General features: G+C 40.6%; 1 protein-coding gene across 4 annotated transcripts in view; it reads left to right on the top strand.

Annotated features, from left to right (window-relative positions):
* KIAA1328 (KIAA1328 ortholog) overlaps positions 1–19,969 on the top strand; it is a 275,054-nt gene that overhangs the window by 46,151 nt on the left and 208,934 nt on the right. For all 4 annotated transcript variants that reach the window (XR_012905002.2, XM_075932757.2, XM_089779471.1 and 1 more), the window contains exon 5: positions 3,067–3,182. Coding sequence is in view for 3 of the 4 variants with exons in the window: in XM_075932757.2 (XP_075788872.1) it covers positions 3,067–3,182 (116 nt within the window). In the remaining variant the exon portion in view is untranslated. The remainder of the gene's footprint in view (positions 1–3,066; positions 3,183–19,969) is intronic.

The following is a 19,969-nucleotide window of genomic DNA, read 5'->3' as shown; positions in this document are numbered from 1 at the left end:
TCTTATGAGTAATTATGTCTTCAGTATCTTATCTGCCCTTTGTGTACTCTCTCTTGCTTTGTGATGTGTAAGCATGGACTGCCACGTATCTTGTGACATCGCACGATTGGATTCCCTGGGCAGAATGCTGTGTGTTAAATACAAAGTGCAGTGCAGCACATGAACACAATACACACAACGCAAATTAAAAAATGCTTTGTCCAGTTTGAATATTTCTATTGTAAATTAGTGTGGGTCCGTGCTCACATCAGTTGATCCAATCTTTTCTCTGGTAGCACATCATGCTTGCCATTAGCAGATAATCCTCCTACTTTATATGTTCCCTTCGCAAGTGCTCTCACCTTCTTTCTCTTCTGATCATTTTCTCATCATTTTTTTTTCCCTGTCTCATTTGTGTGCATGGTTGCTTTCCTCCGTTTGCTCTCTTTTCTCTTGCTTGGTGATTCCTCCTCGTTTCTACTTACTGGGAAGCTAACATGTTGCTTGGAGTGCAGGCATCTATTACTGGCTGCATGGAGCTAGGTCATGCATGCTACTGCAGCTGAACTAAATGCAGCAGGTTCAGAGAGATGCAGCTAATGTTAGGGATATATAAAACCTTTCTAAAGCTCTCTATGTATGGTGCTCCTGTAGCTAGTTGCATTAGAGCTCTCTTTGGGGGCAGGGTTGGATGGTAGGTCATTTCAAGATTTTTGTTGTTGATTTAAATCGCCTTGATTTAAATCAATCCTCTCGGGAGCTGATCCAGCCTACATTTTTGCAGCTGCTCCCCAGAATGTTGAAACACTTTCATGCCCCCTGAGAGTGAATTAGGGTGCTACATGGATAAAACCTGTTCCTGATTTCCCTGCTGGTCCCAGGACATCAGTGAGTCTGGCAACCTATGTCTTCTCATTTGGTCCAAGGAACCGGCCCTCCTTGCCCAAAAACCACCTCTAGGGAAAGCAAGCTGAAACTTGGTCAGTTTCTTGGCCTTACTACACACTGTGAACTGACCTGTTCTTAAGACAGCTGTGGATCTGAACATTGGTAAAACACTCTGAGAGCCTTCAGCAAAAGGACCTAGTTGAGTGAAAAAAATCTTATCAATGTTATGTATCCGTCCAAACAAATAGCATTGTTGCAGAGCTTTTACAATGCCAAGATTTCCAAGCCACGTATTGAGAATAGGAAGGAGCTGTTTGGGGATACTCTGTGGGTAATCTTCAGCCTACGTAATGCCAGAATAATTTGGGTTTTCCCCTTCTCTTTGGTGTTGACTTTGATATGAAAAATAAATCATTGCAAACCTTGCTTATGTTGTCATGTTTTAATTGTTTTACTAGATCAATTCATGGAGGTTAGGTCCATCAATGGCTATTAGCCAGGATGGGCAGGGGTGGTGACTCTTGCCTCTGTTTGCCAGAGGCTGGAAATGTTTGCCAGAGGCTGGAAATGGATGTCAGGAGAAGAATCACCTGCTATGTTAACTCCTTCTGGGATTTCTGGCATTGGTCACTGTGGGCAGACAGGATACTGGGCTAGATGAACCTTTGGTCTGACCCAGAATAGCAGTTTTTATGCTGTCCAGTTATTTATACCAAACAAGAAGGCGCTTAGGGCTAAGATGAACAAAATTATTTGTGTATAAATTCTTAAACATTTGGCAGAAGAAAATCTGGATCTATGAAACCTTTTTCTTTGGTGAAAAGATGTGCAAACTAACAGTGTGTTTGTAAGATAGAAATGGAAATATGTTCTTAAACTCTTTATCTTGGACTCGGATTCTACAATTTGATCTGTATGGGAAAAGCTCCTTATTCTTGTATGGACCTCGGTATGGCTCAATTATGGTACAGGGTGAATCTGCACAGATCTAATTGCAGCTTTGGGTCCTTGCTTGATAGTTTTTGTGCAGCCCTTCTTCCTCCCATGCGATTCATCTACCTGAAAAGTTTTCTTACATAAAATCACATGTATATTTCATGTCAAAGTTGGAAGAAATTGCCATGTGAAGGCCTAAATTGGTTACGGCTGGAGGAGGTGGATTGGTTACAGATTGTATTTCCCTGGAAATCATAGAATCTCAGAGGTGGAAGAGACCTTAGGAAGTCATCAAGTCCAGCTCCCTGCCCAAGGCAGGACCAATCCCAACTAAATCAACCCAGCCAAGGCTTTGTCAAGCTGACACTTAAAAACCTTTAGGGATGGAGATTCCACCCCCTCCCTAGGGAACCCATCCCAGTGCTTCCCTACTCTCCTAGGGAAATAGTTTTTCCTAATGTCCAACCTAGACCTCTCCCATTGTAACTTGAGACCACTGCTCCTTGTTCATCACTACTATGAACAGCCTATCTCCATTCTCTTTGGAACCTCCCTTCAGGAAGTTGAAGGCTGCTCTCAAATCCCCCTCACTCTTCTGCAGACTAAACAAACCCAAATCCCTCAGCCTCTCCTCATAGGTCATGCGCTCCATCCCCCTAATCATTTTGGTCACCCTCCGCTGAACTTCAATGCATCCACATCCTTTCTATAGTGGGGGACCCCAGAACTGGACACAATACTTCAGGTGTGGCCTCACCAGAGCCGAATAAAGGGGAATAATCACTTCTCTGCATCTGCTGGCAATGCTCCTCCTAATGCAACCTAATATGCCATTAGCCTTCTTGGCTACAAGGGCGCACTGTTGACTCATATCCAGCTTTTCATTCACTGTAATCCCCAGGTCCTTTATCTGCAGAACTGCTACTTAGCCATTAGGTCCACAGCCTGTACCAATGCTTGGGATTTTTTTATCCCAAGTGCAGGACTCTGCACTTGTCCTTGTTGAACCTCATCAGATTTCTTTTGGCCCAATCCTCTAATCTGTTCAGGTCACTCTGAACCCTATTCCTGCCCTCCAGCATATCTACCTCTCCCCCTAGCTAAGTGTCATCTGCAAACTTGCTGATGGTGGAATCCATCCCCTCATCCAGGTCACTAATAAATGTTGAACAAGCATAGCCATTGGAAGTTATTCTCTGTGTGGTCGTGGTCATGTAGTTTATTTTGCTCTGACAGGCCCTTTGGTCTTTCTTATCCTTTCAGAGTAAGTGAGGAAAAGGAAGAGACAGAAGAGCGACTGAGAGCAGAACAGGAGTCATTTGAGAAGAAGATCAGACAGCTAGAAGAGCAGAATGAACTTATCGTCAAGGAAAGGGAAGATATCCTTTAAAAAAACAGTGTGTGGTGGGATTCACTGTCTGAAATAACAAGTGAACTGCAGAGAAATAATTGTTCTAATTTATAGCAGGGAATAAATCTGCATGTGCTGCCATTCAAAAGCAATCAGAGATGACTTGTCAGCATGTGCTGCTGGTTCATTTGAGCTTGAAACTGCCATCCAGCTGTTCCTCTGATGTTATTTTGCTATGAAATAGATATTTGTCAACTACAAACGACAATAAGAAGTTTATGCATTAAAATGTGGTTATAGATTTTTTCACTTAATCCCTTTAGAGGGTTGTAATTGAGGTCTAAAGCTGCTTTCCCATGGCTTTCCACTGCGTTCAGTGTCCAGAAACAAAGTTTACACTGAAGACATTGAAATACAATAAACCTTGAAATCAGGGGTTTGGCTAACTCCTACTGGCAGAGGTTAGCAAAGTATTTATTGGAACCAAACATTTAAAAAAAAAAAAGCAACGGATCCAAATTATGCCATTTTGATCCAGATTAAAAACTGAAAAACATGTTATGATGCCACTGGACTATGATCTGCACAGATCTATGCACTGGGGTCCAGCTGCATGGATCAGATTGCAGGATCCTGGCCTTAGTTTATAACTAGGGTGAGTATACAAGGGATCTCTGAAATATGTTGGGGCCTTGACCTGTCTTGTATTTCACCCCCCCAAGTCCTGGTACTCACCCTGCTGCCTTTCTAGTTTAAATCTTCAGAAGGCTAACTAACAATCCCAACAGGGAATACAGGAGAGGGTTTAATACAGTGACATTACTGGTGATAGAAGAAACAGTTCACTGTACTGTTGAATGGTATACAAACTGACGGGATTTGCTGGCTATGATGTAGTTGCTGAGAAATATCAAGGCCCATGTTTGTGTCACAAAATACAATACATTTGCAAAAACTTTTCTAACTTCAGACTTGGTTTCAGTAAGACCATAGTTTGCAGTTTTGCACTGATTTCAGTAGGGTCAGGATTTTGTTGTAGAGTGTTCTAGTTCTTGGATCTTAATGTGCTTATGTATTTAAGTGAGATGTATGCTCTGGGGGAATATTATCTGAATTGGCGAATATGTACATGTAACTTCCATTAATGCTAATGACTGTTACTCAGTCACTGGGAAGGAAATATATCCCTTTAATAGTTTTTTGTCTTTTTTTTTTTTAACTTTTATAAAAAATGGGTTCAGGCATAAGCATTTTTTCTGGGAGAAGTCTGGCAAAGATGGCAGAAAGTTAGTAATGCAGTTTTACACTATTATAAAACCTCTGAACATAAACCAGAGGATATAATTTAAAACAATATATAACTTTAAGTATGGGAACAGTTATTCATCATGCATGAATGATTCAAAATCGTTCACGTACCTCCGATCAGTTAATTTTCAGACCTCTTGAAGTCTGTTCCAGTGCCTAGGAGCTGTACAAAGGCTTATTGAAGTTGAATACAAATTCTTGCTATTTGACAAATAAAGCACTATCACTTCACGTTCTGTTCAAATGCACAGGGAGTTATTTGCATACATGGTAACAGGCATATAATAATTTAAAGAGAAGGCTGGTGGACTCAAAATTTGACCTACCTTATTCTTTTTTTAGAAAACTTAATGTAATTAGCTCTTTACTAACAAACCATTGTATTCAGCAGAGTGCTTAGAAGAGCCTTAGGTTACCAAACTAATCTCTCTAGTCTGGTAAGGGCAAATATCAAACCAACTATAGCTTTAGCCTTCCCTGGCATTAGTTTGAATATCAGAAAGAAATTACTGAGGAACTTACACATTATCTTGTCTTTTTCTTTAAAGAGAAAAGTCTTTATTTCCTCGCAAGCAATAACTAGCTGAGAAGGCACTTTACTGTGTACTTAATGGCCAGTTGTATGGTGTAGAAGTTCAGAGGGAGTTCTGGAGGACTAGGCTGTGGGATCATTGGTGTATAAATGAGCCAGATTCTAATTTGACTCCCAGTTGCCTGCATAGGGTTAACAGGTGTCCGGTTTTGAACCAGACAGTCCAGTATTTGAGCTTTCTGTTCAGGAAACAAATTGAGGAAAATATAAATGAACGGTATTTTCTAATTAAGATGTAATGTAGATTGTGATGTAATGTCAAGTGTGTCCAGTATTTTTGTTGAAACCATCTGGCAATCCTATGCTTGCAAGAAGCTAAATGGGATTTCATGCTCTGTAGAGATCACGCACAATTTTGTATCCAGCTATGAACAGTTTCTCAGAGTAGGGAGCAATGGGCTAGTGTCTTTTATTAGAATCTGGTTTGAACCAATCTCCTGATTGATCACTATTACAGGTTGGCCCTCTCTAGTCTAGCACCCTCAGTACCTGACTGGTTTTGGACCATGGAAGGTCAATATTGTCTAGCAGCATTATCAACGCTTCCACTTCTTATTGGGCTGTTAGAGGACATTTAGGGGTAAATTAGAGCTAAATAACAGCACAGAATGCTGAGGGCTAGGACTGTTTTGGCGGTAAACAAACTGTATGGGACCACGGGAAACTTGGCCACACCCATGAAAAGTGGACATTCAGCTAACTTAAAATAATTCTGGGCCATGGATGTTTCCAGGCCGGAGAGTTCTGGACTAGAGAGGTTCATCTGAATTTGGTTAGAGAACCGTACAAATCAAAACCTTTGAAAACATGAGGAAAGCGTTTTTCACATATCTAGTGGGCTAGGCTTGAAAGCACACTTCAACTGAGTACTTTCCATTGGTGAGTAAAATTTAACAGATGACAGCCCTGCCCAATGCTCGGTGTGAATCATTGGCAGAGTAAGACAAAAAGCTCCCAATTATAAGAAGGCTGTAATCAGGGCTGGTAGCACTGCCTATCTATAAGGTGGCCTGGCTCTACCCATTATAAAACCCTCTTTTTAGTTGCTTGTAACTTTCCCAAATTTATTTATTTTTCTTCCTTCCAGAATCTGGGAAGGAGATGGACTGATTCTCAGTAAGACACTGCTCCTGGCCCAGTTGGGGAACATGTCCCCTCCCCTGATCTTTTAGGGTTAGTTGTAATCTTTATATAGAAGTCTAGTAAGTGTTCAAGGCATATGAAGCAGACACTTGCTATCAGTAATTTAGGGCCTAAATATGACCTACTTTCAGACACTAGGGAAATAGCCTCTGATTTATATCTTTTTTTAAAGGCAAGTATTTCTCCTAGAGATGCCCAGATAGTATAGTGATGGATACCTTTGAAAAATGTGCAATAATAATTCTGTCATTAAGAAAGAAGTGGCACTATTATTGCAAGACTTATTAGCCGATGTTTGTTGCTTTGTGGTCTCTCTTGCTGGCTCAGCTGCATCAGATAAAAATTGCTTTGTTCTTCTGGTGTTAATGCATAACCATGGAGGCAAACCTGCCTCAAGATTTTTGTGAGGGTAAGGATTGGAATCAGCATTTTTCAAATGGGGGAAGGGAGGGAAGAGGAAAAAAAAACTTCTCCAGGCTTTAGATTGTAAGGAGTATTTGACAATGACTCTTATTCCCTGCTCAAAATGATCAGAACTTGAAGAATTCTGGTAAGTGTAAAGTAATGCACATCGGGGAAAAATAACCCCAACTATACGTACAGTATGATAGGGGGCTAATTTGGCTACGACAAATCAGGAAAGAGATCTTGGCGTTATCGTGGACAGTTCTCTGAAAACTTCCACACAGTGTGCAGCGGTGGTCAAAAAGGCAAATAGGATGCTAGGAATTATTAAGAAAGGGATAGAAAATAAGACCCAGAATATCTTACTGCCCCTGTATAAAACTATGGTACGCCCACATCTTGAATACCGTGTACAGATGTGGTCTCCTCACCTCAAAAAAGATACTTTGGCCTGGAAAGGGTTCAGAAAAGGGTAGCTAAAATGATTAGGGGTTTGGAACGGGTCCCATATGAGGAGAGGTTAAAGCGACTGGGACTTTTCAGTTTAGAAAAGAGGAGACTGAGGGGGGATATGATAGAAGTATATAAAATCATGAGTGGTGTGGAGAGGGCCGATAAAGAAAAGTTATTTATTAGTTCCCTAAATAGAAGAACTAGAGGACACCAAATGAAATTAATGGGTAGCAGGTTTAAAGCTAATAAAAGAAAGTTCTTCTTCACACAACGTGTAGTCAACCTGTGGAACTCCTTGCCAGAGGAGGCTGCGAAGGCTAGGACTATAATAGAATTTAAAGAGAAGCTAGATAATTTCATGGAGGTTAGGTCCATAACAGGCTATTAGCCAGAGGATAAAATGGTGTCCTTGGCCTCTGTTTGTCAGAGGCTGGAGAGGGATGGCAGGAGACAAATCACTTGATCTTTGTCTTGGGTCTACCCTCTCTGGGGCACCTGGTGCTGGCCACTGTCAGCAGACAGGATACTGGGCTAGATGGACCTTTGGTCTGACCCAGTACGGCCGTTCTTATGTAAGAATTCTTGGTGGATGTTGAGTTTCCATTCTGAATTAATCCTTTCCGCTTCTCTTTTATTCACAATATTTTTTTGCCCATCAACCCTATAGACTTTTACTAGAGTTTTTACATTGGGACTTTTTTATATCTCACAAATTATGACAAAACATGATCTGTTGATTTGAAGCAACAGTAAAATTTATTTAACAAATTGTTGTCAATATTCAGAGGGGTAGCCATGTTAGTCTGAATCTGTGAAAGCAACACGGAGTCCTGTGGCACCTTATAGACTAACAGATGTATTGGAGCATAAGCTTTTGTGGGCAAAGACCCACTTTGTCAGATGCATGTAGTGGAAAAAGAGAAACTGCTGAGGAACAGTTCATCTGCAAATTTGACACCATCAGTTTAGGATTAAACAAAGACTGTGAATGGCTAGCCAACTATAAATGCTGTTTCTCTTCTATTGGTGTTCACACCTCTAGATCAGCTGCTAGAAGTGGGCCTCACCCTCCCTGACTGAATGAACCTTGTTAACTCTAGCCTTATTCTGGCCTGCATATTTATACTTGCCTCTGGAAATTTCCACTACATGCATCTGACAAAGTGGGTCTTTGCCCACGAAAGTTTATGCTCCAATACATCTGTTAGTCTATAAGGTGCCCCAGGACTCCTTGTTGCTCTTGTCAATATTGTTTCAGCTAATCTTAGATTTATATTTAGTGTTGTGCCCATGTGAGGTTTTTAACGCTTAATTGCTTAAGGCTGTTTTTCCTAACAGGTTTCATGTAAGTTTAATGAGAAATATCAATATTATAGAAACATTCTTTTAGGAAAGGTGAGATTATAGATTACCAACTTGCTGAAGGGATGAATAGATTATTTTATGTGGCATCATCTGAAAAAGCTTTAACAAAATAAGGTTTCTAATATCACAAAACCATGCATTCTATAGCTCTCATTTGTGAAAAGCATGAAATTATCTTCCCCACACCTCTGGAAGGCAGGATTAACCCCAGTTTTCCAAAGGGAAGATGATAAAGAAATTAAGTGACTTGCTCAGGGCCATTCACTGAGTTGGTGGAAAGAGCAAGAATCCCACTATGCGTTGTGCTTCTCTAAAGCTCACAGAATCTGCCTTCTTTTTTAAGACTAAAGGAAAATAAATTCACTTCATTTCCCCAACTCTTTCTGATGATTCCCGTAGAGAATTGTTGCTGCCAACCAAGAAACAGACGATGATTAAGATGGAGCCATTACATATAAGCCTTTGCCAGCCCACATAATTATGTATGTTTTGGGGCCTAATAATCAGATATATTATTATTTTGCATGCTCAATTACTACTATAGGAAATGGTCAGGGGTGTGAATGACTGTTTATGAAATTACCTGATCTGAGTGCACAACTGTGGTAAGTGCACATACAAATAAGCGGCACAAGTTTGCAAGTGCATCTGAAAGTCATACCCTCTATCTCTCTGTCCTGAAATTCAGATCTTAGTTTGCTTGCCTGTCTCTTTCCCTGGCCTTTCAAGAAAGTGATAAAAGCCCAGAAGGAAAAGATCTGAAACAGAAGAGACTCTGCTTGTTGGAGGAGTTCAGTGGGAGCTGCTGGGCACTCAGCACTTCTGAAAGCCACGCTGCTTATTTATGTATCAAATAAGGATCTAGAAACCTAACTTCTGACACCAATTTTTGAAAATTTTGGCTTTTGGCTATAACTTTAACTAGCTGGAATTCAAAAGAAATCTCTAATATTGAACCTCACCCTAACACAAATCACTTTTTTGAGCTATGTTGCAGAGCTTATTTGATGAATGGGTGCATTTTCAGCATTTCAGAGTGAATTTCACCCACTAGTTATTAGAAATTGTTTAAAGAAAGGTATGTCAGAGGAAAAGCCCGATGTCAAGGTTTTTGTTACTCATTGTCTAGATCTAATAATACTGAAGTTCAAATCCACTGTAACAGAAAGACTGTAAATTAATAGCTTTCCAGTGGACCATAGCTTAGTAATGTTCAGTGCTGATGGATATTTTTTTGTTTCCTTACTTTATAATGTATGGATACAAGGTGTTTGATGGGAAGAAGTTGTGTTCGGGGCTTGGGGAGTCGAAACAATGATAAATTAGTAACTCACCATTCTCTATCGTGTTACCATAGTGCCTCAGTCTTTGAAGGTGCTTCCCTTAATGATATTATTGGTTTCCAACAATAAATATTTTCAGGCAACCATTATGGTCTATTGGATAAAAGCTCAGCTTATTAAAAAATCCCTGAATATTTATAGGCTAGACCATAATGGCAGTATCAGTTAAATAACATATGTATTTAGGAACTTGTTATGTGTATTTAGGAACTTGTTAAATGTATAAGTATCTGTCAAGGACTATGGAGTAAATAACACATGTTCTGAAATTTTTATGAACTCCTAAACTAACACCAGACACAACCTATATTAAAATAAGTGTTCAAAAAGATCAGAGCCTGTAAATTCATTTAAAGCTGAATTTTTAGTCTTAATTCAATCCCGTTTGCTGGTAGACTGCAAATAAATGCTTTAGAACAAAAGGTGACCTTGTTGTCTGTCACTGGTGTTGCAATGTTTCGGATTAACCAGGGAAGCTCAAACCACCTTAACTTTGTGTGTTTTGGGGTAAAATTTCAAAGCCTTCGTCACAAAACACCACATTGAAATCTTCTGATGCACGCAGAGGAACGCTCCCTCATCCAAAAGCCATGGCATATGACTTCATGGAGTGTGCTTTGGTAAATGATGAATGCTGTGTGCTTTTTGACATAGGCCCTTCACACTGCAGGCTAGCTGTATATTAAGGTGATCCTTGAGATTGACACTAGAATGTTTTTGAACCACTGTTTTGATAGTTGAAGACAATGAGTCGTCATTCTGTAGCACTAGTCATTGGTAGCATCCTGCAGGCTGTATAGTACTCTTCATACAAGATGTTAGGAATCTCTGTGCTATGTTGCGTCTTGCACAGGTGTAAGACTCACTTCAGCCATTTTTTATCCTGAACCAAAAGCAAGATCGAGTGTACGCTCATCTATAGATAGAGCCTTTGCTCTCAAGTGGCAATGAGATCCCCCCCCGTCATCGGCAGTCATCCTAAAGAATAAGGCTACATAAGTCAGATAAACTCAGTCCATGCTGGAAAATCTGGTGTTTATTGATGCACTTACTGTTAGTTTAACCTTATCTTCAGCAGTATGCAAATTAAGCATGGGTAGATCAGTCCAACTATTCTTTTAATGTTGCTGAACTTTTTCAGGTTAAATGTTTCTAGATTTAGAGCTGCGAACTCCCGGAGCATTTTCTGAGTTACGGTCTACTTGGTAATGCCTGGACGAAATGGAAGCAGAGACTGATGTCTCCTAAAAGGTGGCACAAATGATAAATGAGATTAATTGCTGAAGACTGTACAGTAACAAATTGACTGGAAATGTGGATTCAGAGCAACTGACATACTTTATCGTTCCAAACTCAATAAGTTCCCTGTCTGCTTTAGGTTCTCAGCTGTAATGATCACATTAGGCTGACTCTGCTATTGGTGTTGAGTCTCCCTCAACTGTTTTGGAAAGTTTAAACATTTCTTGCATGATTAAATGCACTTTCAATAAATCAATCCTATAATAATTGTTGTTCAGGAGAGTTCATTATTCAGTTTAGTGTTTTAAATTACTGATCTTCTTTAAAGGAGTCTTCTGACGTAATGGCTTCAGCTAAATCCATTTGCCATACTCCAGCTTGTAATTACTTTAGATTTGAAAAATAAAATGAATGGCTTTATTATTAATCAGTAGCAATTTTGTCTTACTGTTTTTAACCTTAGAATGGCCTTCGCTTGTGAAATAGTTTTAATGGTCTAGATGACAAAACACTTCCGTCTTCTCCCTTAGGACAGAGGGGTTCAGTGAAAGCAATCAGATCTGTTTTTTTTCCAGACATTTGTCATCATGATCGTAATTGTTACCGTGCGTGTTAGCCGTACAGAGTGAACAAATTAGTTTGCTATTGTATGCTGTCATCCTTTTGGCCTCTCTCAGTGCCCTCTTGTCTGGTCTTTGTCTTTTAAATGGTAAGTTCCTCAGGACAAGTACTGCCTCTGTGTCTTTTCAGTAGAGAGCACATTGTCTGAAAGTGAATTGTAGTATTTATTTAACTTTGCACAATCCATTGGGTCAGTTAATCTACCTGTGCTCATGGATAATCTTGTAGTCTGTTAGCTCTTGCCAGATGAAAATAATGGTTTGCACATATGGTGATTTTAAGTGCACCAAGATTGGGTGTTAATCTGCAATTGTTTAGTATGTTGTGCATCTGTGGACCCTGCTACTATGTAATAAAAGATCTGTAATATGCGTTGACCTATCATTCCTTGAAGGTCCACATGGCAAGTTAGGGTACATCTAGACTGCATTGCTCTTTTAGGATACCCGAAGTATCCCGAAAGAGCAATACCTCATCTTTAAAAATTCCCGCTATTTCCTGAAATAGTGAGCATATTATTCCGGCATCCCTGTAAGTCTCATTCCATGAGGGTTAAGGGATTTGTTGGAATAGTGCCTTATTTTGAAATTTGGCTCTGTGTAAACGATAAGTTCTTTCAATTTGGACTTGGAATAAGCTATGCAATTTGCATAGGGTAAATTGCGTAGCTTATTCCTACAGAAGGATGCTATCTAGATGCATCCTTAGTGTGCTGTAGATTTACACCTCAGCTTCTGTGTACTGATTTGCCATAGAGAATCCCAAACTTACTAAGATTTTTTTTTCCCTACAGTGTAGGAGTCCACAGTCTGTAGCCTTGATGACTTTGCATTTATGGTGAGGCGATCTAGTGCAACCTTTGGTATTAGAATACAGCTTTGAACTTCTGATTTCATTTAATTCCATTTGATTTCAGTGAGGCTCTGTGTGGGTGCAGCAGTCCTTTCACGTACAATAATTTGTAGGGCTGGGACCTTGTTCAGTCCCTGGTCTTAATTTTAAATTGTGTGAGACAATACAAACTAATGGGAACGCATTTCCAGCCTTGATGTGCTTATTACCATCTAGTGGGTGCCAGAATAATATCTCATTTTCTGAGGATGATTGGAAAATGAAGAGTGGATAATTGTGAAATGTTAGTCACTGGATAAATCTCAGCCTTTAATTTCCAGAAGGGTTCTATAACTTACACCTTGCTATGCTGACATTACTGCATTTGTTTCCTGCTAAAATTGTGGTGCTTGAACAAGAAAGTCGTCAACTTTTTGAAAGACATTAGGGAAATAGAGCAACCAACCAAAGAAAAATACACTGTGTCCTCAAGAAGTCTTAATTCCAGTTTTCTCCAGAAGGTCATTAAAAGTATAAATGTAAAACTCTGGGTGGAATTTACCCAGGCAGCAGAGCATTTCATCTGTACCCTTGCCACTTAATTCTGTTTTCCTTATGCCTTCATGTTTTGGCTTCAAAATAATAATTTGTCTTTCCATGGCCATGTTTTTCAACTTACATATGAGAGCAAATTTCAGTTTTTTTTTTTTAAAAAATGCCTTTTTAATAGTGAAAAATCCTTTTTATTGGAGTTAACACAGCTGCTTGCATTGTAAATATGTCAAAAGTTTTACATAAGGTTAGCCCTTCTTGGGACAAAAAATGCCCCAGGGTTATAGCATAGGGAGTACAATTGTAATAATAAAGATTATGTTGCTGATAAGTTCCCCTCAAGGCCCCATGATGGTAATACCCCCTATATTTTGTCTTTAAAGAAAACTGCTGAGAGGCAATAATTTTTTTTGTATGTGTCCCATTTTCATTAATGCATGGTAATTGATGGAGTTGCAGTGACTTGTAACAGTAATGAGTTCTAAACATAAGAATGCACTCCTTTCTAATAAGTGAGCACTGCTGGGGTTTAAAAGCGTACTAAATCAGTTGCTTTAGTATGAATTTATTAGTTTTTTTCAGCATTAGCTTTAATAGTAGTTATTTACATAAGCGTACATCCCATTAACCGCCATCAGGGCTGGAAAACATGCTGAACTGTTCATATTTTCATATAATTATTGAACATAATGGTTTCATTTGCATTTCTAAACAGTGATGTTTCTGTCAGGCTTGGAAATAGTGTCTTTACGCAGTCCCTATTTCACATCCACTTATTTGACATCGTTAAATTTTATGCTAATGTGCTTCCCTAGAATATCATCAGTAGGACAGATGCTTGTGCTTTAATATACAAATCAGAGATGCTTTTCCCTCCCCCTTCCCTGAAGTGCAAAGGAAATAAAAAAAGCATATCTGCACTTTTTAGATATAGTTTGTCTCACTCTAAATAGCTGTATGAAGTCAAACTTCACTCTCAACCTTAGCAATCATTCGAAATATTTTTACAAATACCTTGCTTAGGGAGGGTGGGGAATTGTATTTTCCCCACGACCGGGAATACTTTGTATAGAAACTTATCTTTGATGTGTAAAGAAGTTATCAATTTAAACAATCTTCAACAGGCCTTAGATTTACCTTCTGAATAATTGACCATTGGTGAACAGAGAATGCAGACCTGCAGCTGTCAGTTTCTGGATAGAAGACCAGGCAACTGAAATGCCTGCGGACGCCTCTCATCACTGTGTTAGGTGTTTTAAAACAAAGTTGTCATAATCCTGCAGGTGTTGGTAAAATCACCCGTTTAAGGGCAGTGACTAATTAAAAGGTGGCGATTTCTCTTTATTATGTATTACATTATTGGTACCGCATGTTTACACAAGAAAAGTTCCTGCCCCAAAGAGCATTGGGTCAGTCCCAGAGTTAAGACGGTAAACACCGGGGAAGATGACACTGCAGGGAGGCTAGTGTGAATAATCATAACGAAATGATGAGAGGGGAGTTTCAGAGTACAAGATCGCTCTTTTGATTTTACTCTTAAATATGAAACACTCCATATTTGTTCCCTATGGGCTCCCTTCCCACACCTCTGTACTGAGGGCTAGTCTAGAAACCATGCTTTTGAAAGACGATGGCAGGTGCTTTTTGGTACAGCTGATAACAAATAAGCATCCAGCTATGCAGGACATTGCTAAAAGGCAGACATGGCCTTTTGGAATGAGCACAAGAGCAGGGAACCAGCAACTCCTGAGTTCCATTTCAAGCTCTGTTGACACTGGGCAATTTAATTCACTTCCTTCCTTCACAGATGGATATAATACTTACCTACCTCCCAGTGCAGAGTGAGGATTGATATTTGTAAATTTTTCTTAATTGCTGGTACTTAATAATTAATGTACTAGGACTATGCAAGAAAAAGATAAAAGAAATTCCACAACCCCCCCCCAACCCTTAAAAGCTAGGGGACAGCGGAGATTAAAGAGAATATGAGTCAACAGTGTGATGCTGTTGCAAAAAAAGCAAATATGATTCTAGGTTGTATCAACAGGTGTGTTGTAAGCAAAACTCGTCAAGTCATTCTGCCGCTCTACTCTGCACTAGTTAGGCCTCAGCTGGAGTACTGAGTCCAGTTCTGGGTGCCACATTTCAAGAAAGATGTGGAGAAATTGGAAAGGGTACAGAGAAGAGTGACAAGAATGATTAAAGGTTTAGAGAACATGATCTATGAAGCCAGGCTTCATGAACTTGGCTTGTTTAGTTTGGAAAAAAGAAGATTAAGGGGGGACATGATAGCAGTTTTCAAATATCTAAAAGGGTGTCACAAGGAGGAAGGAGAAAATTTGTTCCTCTTGGTTTCTGAGGACAGGACAAGGAGTAATGGGCTTAAAGTGCAGCAGGGGAGGTTTAGATTGGACATTAGGAAAAAATTCCTAACTGTCAGGGTGGTCAAATATTGGAATAAATTGCCAAGGGAGGTGGTGGAATCTCCCTCTCTGGAGATATTTAAGAACAGGTTAGATAGACATCTGTCAGGGATGGTGTAGGTGGAGCTTGGTCCTGCCTTGAGGGCGCGGGGCTGGACTCGATGACCTCTCAAGGTCCCTTCCAGTCCTATTATTCGATGATTCTATGATCAAACAGATTTGTCATTGTTCTCATTTTGTATACAAAATGGTCTCCCTTATGGAGATCATGGATCATGGAAGAAGTGAGTCTCAAGGAGGGAATTGAAAATAGAGCCCGTGGTGGGTTGGTGAATTGGAAGGAAGAGGTATTTCATGTATAGGGAACTATGTGGGTAAACTGGTAGTGGGAGACATATACTGATGGCTTCTGGACTCATGAGAACTTCTGTTATTTATATCAGGGCTATTCAACTTTGGAAGCCCTGAGGGCCACAATGATACAACACTTACCAAGGACTGCAACTTAAGTGTGGTTGCATATACATGCAAATATATGCAAATAGTTTTTTCACACTTATGGGAATGAATACAAAGATTAAGGCAAGACTATACAGCACACAGGCCCCATTTAAGTCAGTTCTACTGATATTAACATACAATAGTTACCCGATTTTCACCCATATGACAGCACTTTTAATGAGCCATGATAGTCCAGGAATCTAACTACTAAAACCCACATCAACAGAAGACCATTATATTGGCTGCTTTTTTGTTCTGGCTCTCATGTGTGGGCTGCGTAGGTTTGTTCTTAAGTTGAATTTGTATGTAAGTCGGAACTGGTACATATTGTAGGGGAAACTCTAGCCAAACATTTCTCCAGAGCTCAGTTTTATTCTCCCACACCTCACTTCCCTCAGTCCTTTATTCTCAAGCTGAGGTGTCTGCTGAGAAAAGCCGCTCCGTGTCTCCCTGGTCTGCTGGGGGGGAGGCGCTAGCTTCGCGTCTCCCTGGTCTGCTGGGGGGAAGCAGCTAGTGCGGGGTTGCCTCACCCCGTTTGTAAGTAGGGATCTGATGTAAGTGGGATCCATGTAACCCGGGGACTGCCTGTACAACAAACAATTTGCTGGTTGCTTTCTAGACAAGTATGAAGAAGACACATTCTGTGTCTGGAAGTGCTCACTGTAGAGGATCTGATTCTGTAAAAAAATCTGAGCACTACAACCATACTAAGTACGATAGCAACTGTTTTTCTGACAGCATAAAAGTACAGCCAGGAAAGAAAGAAAACAAAAAATACAAATCGACTCCAGTTCTGTTCTGTTTATATTAGCTTCAAAATAGACTTGCAAAGAACCCCCTATTCTGAGCTGCAATCAAATAACTAACCTTTTGGGTTGCTAACAGTTGCAGCAAGTTTATTAGAGAGGCTGTTCCCTGCCCCCAGGACAGTCTTTCAGCTCCCATTGTCTGGTTCTCATTGGGCTGCACCCTCCTCCTGCTGCTCAGTTCCCATTGGGTAGTTTCAGCCAATGGGACCAGAGGGATTGTGCTGGGGTTAGGAGCTGTATGTGAAGCCTCCCTCTTTCCCCCTCTTGCGTGATGCAAAAAGGCATGTGGAAATTCGGGAAAGTCGTCCTCCCTTATTTGGGTCTTGATTGGGTGATGTGCAGACTAGGGATGTAAGTGACTAGTTGAGTTGACTACTTGCATTTCTCCCCCACTCTTGTTGCCTCTATAGCTGCATGGGGGTGGGGGAAGGAGAACCGGCTGAAAAGCTCAGCTATGAGAGGCAGCAGTGGGGAAGGGGGAGCAGGAGAGGCTGCTACGAAGCAGCCCTTCTCAAGGTGGACCTTGGCTCACTATGAACACAGGCTGCTCTGCATCCCGCTGGGACCCCTTGTTAACGGGTTGCAAGCCCAGCTCAGTCCCGGCTCGGGCCAGGTCTGGGACTACTATATTTAAACTGCAGAGCTGCAGCAGGGGTAGCCCCTGGACCCGGCGCAAGCTGAGACAGAGGCCAACCCTTATCGACTAATCATGTAGTCGATACAGATTGTATCGACTACACGATGAGCCAGTTGCCTGCCTCTTAATATCCTCAGTGCAGACTAGGCTGAGACCTGCCAAACCAATTTTTTCCACTTCTGACGGAGGATGAGACCTGAACCCTGCACTCACAGGGCGAGCAGGCCTTGGGATGAAGCAGGGAGTGATCACTGGCACGTTATGTCCATTTCTGTCAGTGTAGCTCTCCAGAGAGGAAACGCCCATGAATATTAACCCATTTTGCCACTTGAAGCTAAGTGACAAGCACAAGATTCCACTGCAAGAAAAGACTTGCTTGACTGTATCCTGCTCTTGCCATAGGAGGCCACTTTGGATTTTAATCCTCAAACTCTTCATCTTGCTATGCCACACCCAACAGTCTGATCTCTGAACTGAGTCACTTGGGTGCTTTTGAAAATTTTACCCATCTCTTAACAAGATTCAAGTGACTGTGGCTCTGATTTGCAGCTGTTGTTAGTTACAGGTATCTGTCTATCTTCCATGAAACCTTGCTGCTCTTTTCCATATATTATATATATTAAATTTGCCAAGGCTCATGGGGAAGTGGCTTGCAATTAGTTTTTGTTGTGATGGTTTGGGAATCTATGTACAATTTATGGATTAATGGAGATTGCCTATCTCCTAGAGCTGGAAGGGACCTTGAGAGGTCATCGAGTCCAGTCCCCTACCGTCACAGCCGGACCAAGTACCCTCCCTGACAAATTTTTACCCCAAATACCTCAATGGCCTCCGCAAGGATTGAACTCACAACCCTGGGTTTAGCAGGTCAGTGCTCAAACCACTGAGCTACTCCTCCCTTCTGATCAATTGATCTCTTTATACTCCCTGTATAACCTTCAGTGTGTATTGAATCAGCCATTTTTTGGGGACCACAACATGCCCTGGTTGGAGGCAGCTATACAACAACTAAAGGCGTGTTGACATGGTGGCTTGGTTTTCCTGTTGTCCTTCTAAGACTTCATGTTGAGTGAATGGTCTGAATTCAGAAAAGGAAGGAATGTTGTTTGCCTTATGTTTACCATATGGTTTGTGTTGTCTCAAGTCAACCATTGATGTTGCCATCTGCCAATGGTTTCCTGGCTGTAAGAACCTTGTTCCTTAAGGGTGTGTCTTCACAGCAAAGTTATTGTGGCTATTATTCCGAAATAACTATGAGAGCGTCTACACAGCAATTCCGTTATTTTGAAATAATTTTGAAATAACGGATGGCTTATTTCGATTTCTGTAAACCTCATTCTATGAAGAACAATGCCTGTTCTGAAATAGTTATTTTGGATTGGGGCTGTGTAGATGCTCCACTTCTGCTATTTCGAAATAGCCCCTAACCAGGGCCATTCTAAGTTATTCTTTCTGGGGCTCTACATCGAGATAGCATGTCTACATTAGGGAAACCTGCCTCAGATTAATTTTGAGCCTTTCCTGCAGTGTAGACGTGCTATTTTGAAATAAGCTATTTCGGAATAACTATTCTGGAATAGCTTATTCCAAAATAACTGTTCAGTGTAGATGTAGCCAAAGAGAACCACATCAAGCCAGTCCAAAGCCTGGGATATGGTGCAGCTGTGGGATATTTTTCAGTGTATGCATTTGGCGAGTCAGAATTCTACCAAATTACATGTTATCTCTGCCTCAAAGGTCTTAAGTCTTACTATAAATACCTCTTGTGGTGTTCCGCCGCTATGAGGCACCATAATGCCTATGCTTTTTTTTCCGTTCTGGTACGCTGGCAAGCATTGCCTCTTATGGGGTAAGAGAAATCTTTTAAGATAAGACATATGTTGGCAGCAAACATGGAGATCAATAGAGGGTCCTCAAAACAAGTGAAGGTGGCAGAAAGGTGAGCGTTTTTGATTATGGGGCAGAAAGTCTTAGACTAAGTAACTCATACCTCCTCACACGTGTAAAAAGGAATTATTTCCTTTTAGTTAGCAGATTTGTCTATATTCCTGGGAAATACACTTATTTTCGTGGTGGTGGATTCTGTTCCGCACAACTGACAAAGACCCATGTAGTTGGAACATTGAGAAGGGGGAAAGTGCTGAAAAAGCTAGTAAGGTTCATATTAGTTAAATACGGCCAAATGCCACGCTTGGATTTTCACTTGTGTTCAGACTTACCCATCTCAAGTAGAGGGAATGTGCTAGAGTTTCCTATCAGTGTATCTGTTTCACACTAGTCTCTTAATTGACACAAATAAATTCTCAGCTAACATTTAACAAAAAGAAGTTGAAAGGAAAGTTCTGTGGTTTGTATTATTGTGAAAGCGTCAGTGTTTTTCTTTTTGCTTGGAATAGATGTAGGAAACACTGAACTCTTCTTGTATTGCTAGGGGCTTACATTATATGGTTCACAGATCTGATCCTTAACTTATTGCTGGCAAACTGAATTGAAGTTCATAATGCTTTGTCTTCAATAAAACTTCAACTTTGAGGGCAAGCAAAAGTGTCCTACAGGTTTAGTAAGTGGTGGCTCATATGTCATTTTCTAATCC

Source organism: Pelodiscus sinensis, chromosome 6 (genome assembly GCF_052426305.1).
Source record: "Pelodiscus sinensis isolate ZL-2025 chromosome 6, ASM5242630v1, whole genome shotgun sequence".
In the NCBI taxonomy this organism is placed as follows: domain Eukaryota; kingdom Metazoa; phylum Chordata; order Testudines; family Trionychidae; genus Pelodiscus; species Pelodiscus sinensis.
The sequence above is the reverse complement of the archived record's forward strand: the minus strand, read 5'-3'. Positions and strand labels throughout refer to the sequence as shown.